This window comes from Vitis vinifera, chromosome 10, assembly GCF_030704535.1.
Source record: "Vitis vinifera cultivar Pinot Noir 40024 chromosome 10, ASM3070453v1".
NCBI lineage: Eukaryota > Viridiplantae > Streptophyta > Magnoliopsida > Vitales > Vitaceae > Vitis > Vitis vinifera.
In genome coordinates, this window is record NC_081814.1 from 22,021,470 (window position 1) to 22,027,314 (window position 5,845).

A 5,845-nucleotide genomic window follows, 5' to 3' on the forward strand; every position below is an offset into this window, starting at 1 on the left:
GCAGATGCACACAAAGGGCTGCGAAATTACTTCGCAGCAAACGGCTGACTTCGCAACGCTGCGAAGTGGTCTTTCAAGTTGTGGTGTTCGGCTTCCAACGTGATGGGAAACTTCAGGGGGAAATCCACAGCACTGTACAAAAAGGCTGCGAAATCATCTCGCAACAAAAGGGTGATTTCGCAGCGCTGTGCAAAATTCTTCCTTTAGCTTGGAGTGATCTTCTTGCAATGGCTGTAACTCCTTCGTTTCAACTCGGAATCGCTCACTATTTGAAGCATTGGATTGTTGACTTCATGAGCTTTGAAATGGTATATAGAATGTAGAAAATGGACTTCGGGAAGTGCTCCAAAAGTGCAAAAGAAAACTGCAGCTGCTGTCCTCTATTTTCTTCACTCTGTTTTTCCTCTCTCCTTTGTTCTTTCCTTGCATACTTTGAACGACTTTGGCAAAGGGCTATGGAGCTCCAAAGCTTGTTCTTCATGAATTTGAGCTTTCCATTGCTTTGCCATGGATTCCAAATAACTCTCCTCAATCTTGGATTGCTTTGGTGATCAAAAAGCTATCAAAACACCAAAACTTAACACAATTTGATTAGAATTGATTGCAAGGGTCCTTAACATGTTAATTGGGTTAAAAGGAAATAACTACTACTCAAAAGTGTTTAAAAGAGTTAATTACAAGCTATCAAATAACACTTTTTGAGTAGTAATCACAGATTGTTTCAATGACTAGTATTACGGGGTGGCGGTTGTACTTTGATGGTGCCGCCAATCAGTCGGGGTTTGGCATTGGTATCTTATTGATATCACCACAGGGTGATCATATCCCCAGATCGGTCTGGTTAGCATTTTCTGATCATCACCAGTTGACGAATAATATTGTAGAGTATGAGGCTTGCATTATAGGTTTGGAGATTGCACTTGATCTTGGCATTAGACAGTTGGAGATCCAAGGGGATTCCAACTTGGTTATAAAGCAGACTCAGGGTATCTGGAGGACATGGGATGAGAAGCTGAAACCCTACCATGCTTACTTGGACCTGTTGATTGATAGATTCGATGTGTTAAGGTATATACATCTGCCCAGGGCGGAGAATCAGTTTGCCGATGCATTCGCCACCTTGGCTTCTCTGATTGTGATCCCTGCGGGGGTGAATGTTAGGCCATTGCTGATTGAGACTAGGTCTGCACCAGCTTGCTATTATCTGATTGGAGAGATAGAGGATCAGATTGAGCTGCCATGGTATCACGATATTTATCAGCTTCTGTCATGCGGCGCTTACCCAGAGTCAGCCTCGACCAAGGATAGGAGAGCATTGAGACAGTTGGCCACCAGATTTGTTGTTTGTGGGGATGCGCTGTATAGGAGATCACCTGATGGCTTGTTATTATTATGTCTAGACCGTGCATCTGCAGATCGAGTGATGAGAGAGGTTCATGCAGGGGTCTGTGGCCCACACATGGGAGGTCATATGCTAGTACGTAAGATCATGAGGACTGGCTACTTTTGGTTGACCATGGAGACAGATTGTTGCCAGTTTGTACAGAGATGTCAAGAGTGTCAGATGCATGGAGACTTGATACATGTGCCACCTTCTGAGTTGCATGCACTTACATCCCCTTTGCCATTTTCAGTATGGGGTATTGATATTATTGGGAAGATCTCGCCCAAGTCTTCCAGTGGGCATGAGTACATTTTGGTTGCCATTGACTATTTCACCAAGTGGGTGGAAGCTGCTTCTTATGCTAGGTTGACAACGACCAGAGTGGCCAAGTTCATCAGGTCGCATATTCTCTGCCGATACGGGGTCCCTCATGAGCTGATCTCAGACAGAGGGGTGCATTTCAAGGGCGAGGTGGACATGTTGATTCAAGAGTATGGCATTCAGTATCACAGATCGTCTGCGTACAGGCCACAGACTAATGGAGCAGTTGAGGCCGCAAATAAGAATATCAAGAGGATTTTGAGAAAGATGGTCGAGACTTCTCGGGATTGGTCAGAGAAGCTCCCTTTCGCATTGTGGGCTTATCGTACATCTTTTCGTACCTCTATTGGAGCTACCCCGTATTCTTTGGTGTATGGTATGGAGGCAGTGCTACCTGTTGAGATTGAGATGGGATCTTTGAGAGTAGCACTAGAGCAGCATATATCCGAGGTCGAGTGGGCCCAGTCTCCTTATGATCAGCTTAGCCTGTTGGATGAGAAGAGATTGAGGGCGGCAGATCATGTTCAAGCCTATTAGAGGAAGATGACCCGTGCATTCAGAAAGAGGGTCAAGCCTAGGAAATTCCAGAGAGGTGACCTAGTCTTGAAAGTCCTCAAGGGATTGATCAGCGGCCCTAGAGGCAAGTTTAGACCGAGTTGGAGCGGGCCTTATGTCATCCGAGATCTGACTCGAGAGGGAGCTGCCTGGTTGACAGACCTAGACGGAAATCAGTTCACAGAGCCAGTTAATGTGGATCAGTTGAAGAAGTTTTATGCGTGAGATCATGGTCAGAGGATGGGTGGTCGTCACTTCGAGTAGCCATATTCGCTATTGCACACCCATATATTGATATATACTATTGCTAGCCCTTTGAGCCTCGCGTGGTTTATTATGGCCTTTTCTTTCATTCAGCCTTGCATACCTTTTCTGACCTAGGTTGGGGGCCTACCCTTGTGCGCTTTGTATTTATTGATTGGATCTATGAGCATTGTGGGCATGGTGTCATTCTTCGTTTGTTCTTTCTTGCATCATTGCCTATTTCTTTTCGTCTCCATTTTGCATCTTCACATCGTCTACCTGTTAGTCTAATTTCTATCATCTCTATTCACTTCGCTTCTGTTTTCCCTTGTGTGATGATGATGCGCTCTCGTCCCAGAGCTACCAGTCAGATTTGTCACACCCTTAGTTCTGCCTATAGGCTTTGATCTAGGATTCTTAGGTTGAAGGGGCCGGTCAAGATTGGAGAATTAAGGGTTCTTTTTGTTGGATTGTGATAGTATGGAATTCGGCCCAAAAAAAAAAAAAAAGGAAAAAGGAAAAAATAAAATAAAATAAAAATGAAAAAAAGGAAAAAATTGTGCTTGTTTGGTATTCGTTGATATACTTGGGATCATCAAAGGTGGTTTTGGGTTTGAGAGATTTCTTTTTCCTTTAAGAGTCAGATGAGAGCATTGTACGATCCTTCTTACTGTGGATCTGGGCGACACATTGGGAATGAGGTTTGGGTTTCCTTGGCACTAGGCCCTTGGATCATTGTCTACATCACCATTCCCATCATATAGTGACTTGCTTTGATTTGGCATTCTTAGGATGAGTTGTTTGTCGTTGTCACATATTGCTATATTTGCATCCTAGTTGGTTTCTCCATTTTCTTCTACACCCATTCATCATTCATCTTATCCCTTTTTGTCTACTTCTATCCTCGTCGATCGTCGTTTCACTTCATGAACGATGAGTTCTTTGGTGCATGATTACTACCAAAAAATGCTATTTTGTAGACCTAATTATAATGGTTTTAAGCACCTTTGAGTAGTAATCATATTCATTTAACCCAATTAATTCATTAAGGTCCTTAGTAATTGGTTTTAACCATTTTGTGGCAAGTTTACATATTTTTATCAGCTTATGAATCAATTCAAGCATGCCAAATGATGGAGGAGCTACTTGGACAAGTTAAAGCAAGGATTTTGGAAGTTTACAGGCTTGAATTTCAAGTGGAAACACGAGCACAAACAAAGGGATAGCCATTTCGCAAGGCAAGGCAAAGTACCTTGCCAAAATGCAATTTTCGCAAGGTGAAAATGCACCTTGCCAAATTTGGCAAGGTGAATTTACTCATGATGCGAAAATATGGCACTTCGCATCATGAGTAATTCACCTTGCGAAAATTTCACAAGGTAACCTTTTACCTTGCCAAAATTTCGCAAGTAACCTTTTACCTTGCCAAATTTCCTCTGTTTCTCCACGCACGCACCACCGACTTCCCAGATATTTTTAGCTTGATATTTTCTTGTGTAAATTCCTTTTGTAACCTTGTATTCAGCCGACATAAGGCTTTATGTTGTAATTTTGCCATATATAGAGGTGCACAACGCCTCCAAAAGATATTATTGGGTGATCGATCCTGTGTACATTAATTCAGAAATATATAAAGCTCTGTTTTTCTTTCTTCTCCTGTTCTTCCCCATTTCTATTTTCTTAGTAGCCAAACAGCCTCTAAGGACTTTTCCTCAGAAGATGATTGGCTAAAACTTTTAAGTTTCTCAAAGTATGGATGTTATGTGATGGCTTGGATGCAATCCCATGGAAATTTCTCGCACTTGGAAGGTAAGGTAGTCATTTTTCATTAATGGTTCATTAATGCAAAGTTTGGTTTTTATTTCCTTTGGACAACTGCCGACGGCCAATACTTGATAAGCTTTTGGATTTCTATCCATTAGTTCTCTCGTACGAGCTATTGGAAGGTGAGGTTTTCAATTTGAAGTTTTGCATTAATCCGTGAGAACCAATTTCAATGGCCATTGAAAGATGAGTTTATCACCTGGAATGACTTTGAGTTGCCAATATTTGGTAAGCTTTTGGCTTTAGACCATTAGTTATCTCTTACGAGCCATTCAAAGGAAGTATAAGGTGAATAACCATTGATGAAATTCATTACCATCTGTTTTGCCATTTTAAAGGATTAAAACTTGATTTGCTAAATCCATACCGGTTCGGGAAGCAAGCATCACCATAGTTGTAACCCCAACGCGAGGAGCCTATCCTGAGATTTCCAATTTGCATAAGAGCCAGAGCATAACTATCCTATCTTTGAGAAACTTGTTTTTACACCCTTTCATTTTAGTCTTTAATGTTAGCTTAGATTAGTTTAAATCTTTCTAAAACATTTACATCTTCTTTTAAAGCTAACATCCATAAGAAAATCACCTATTTTCCTAATTTGAATATCACTAGTGTTTGCGAAAACCCTTCCCAATGAACGATCCTAGAACCACTATGCTATAGTAGCTTGGCTACTTTAGTAATAGTATTTAAGGTATAAATTTTGTTGATACGCCTTTAAAGCTAAGTTACCATCAGTCGCATCAGTGCGTATCACCTATTGTTTATTTTTTATTTGGATGCAGGGTTGAGTCACCTTGTTCACATGGTTCTACGATATTTGACATTGCGCACACAGGGGTTTGGCATTATCTATTGGGAGATTTGGGCCTTTGTTTCCCATCGTTTCATTCACCTTTTACCCCTAGCCTACATTACGGTCCGAGTCGTAAGACCACCCTGAGGGCATGAGATCTCGTGTTTGCTTCGATGCGGTTCATTTGGACAGGCTTCGTCTACTGATTAAGTATGGGATGTTGACAGGTCTCCATTACTTCGGGGGATATCGAGGGTCACATATTGTCTTTCCATTCAGTTTACTTGCCTCAGGTCCATGATCAGAGATAGATGATACAGAGAGTTGGGACCATTGAGGGCACCTTTGCCTGATGTTTTGACACGTTTATACTAGGGCATGCCCCCATCCTTGCATGTTGGCTTTGGCTCTTAATACATGTACGCAGGCATTCCGTTTCGCCTAGCAACGTTATGGACATCAAATTTTGAGTAAGCCCCACATTCAGCTCAATTTCTTCATATAGCAGAGTGCTTCTAGGGTCTGACCCGAGATCAGATTCACGGTATTCATCGACCCAGTAAGGGTGCATACCCCATTCATTGTCTTGTTCGTTAGTTCAAATGAGTGGGTCTTCAGTGATGTGCCAGAGTTTTCATTAAGATATTTGAGTTTCAGATGTACACACTAGGGCATATCCCCTATCAGTTTTTGTGGATATTGGATGTTGTGGATTAGAGTGG

At 41.8% G+C, this 5,845-nt stretch overlaps 1 protein-coding gene across 1 annotated transcript; it reads left to right on the plus strand.

Moving 5' to 3' along the window:
• Positions 1–724: 724 nt before the first annotated feature.
• LOC100855150 (uncharacterized) lies at positions 725–5,434 on the plus strand. The gene is made up of 3 exons (XM_010657647.1): positions 725–1,466; positions 1,527–1,939; positions 5,351–5,434. The coding sequence occupies exons 1-3, from the start codon at positions 725–727 to the stop codon at positions 5,432–5,434; spliced, it is 1,239 nt and encodes a 412-aa protein (XP_010655949.1).
• The last annotated feature ends 411 nt before the right edge of the window (positions 5,435–5,845 follow it).

What these genes read in the sequence shown, in the direction of transcription:
- LOC100855150 (XM_010657647.1), top strand. Translation starts at nt 725, where the DNA reads ATGACTAGTATTACGGGGTGGCGGTTGTACTTTGATGGTGCCGCCAAT. An exon ending in CTGTGGCCCACACATGGGAG is followed by an intron (nt 1,467 to 1,526) that starts GTCATATGCTAG and finishes CCATGGAGACAG; the next exon opens with ATTGTTGCCAGTTTGTACAG. An exon ending in CTAATGGAGCAGTTGAGGCC is followed by an intron (nt 1,940 to 5,350) that starts GCAAATAAGAAT and finishes GGATGTTGACAG; the next exon opens with GTCTCCATTACTTCGGGGGA.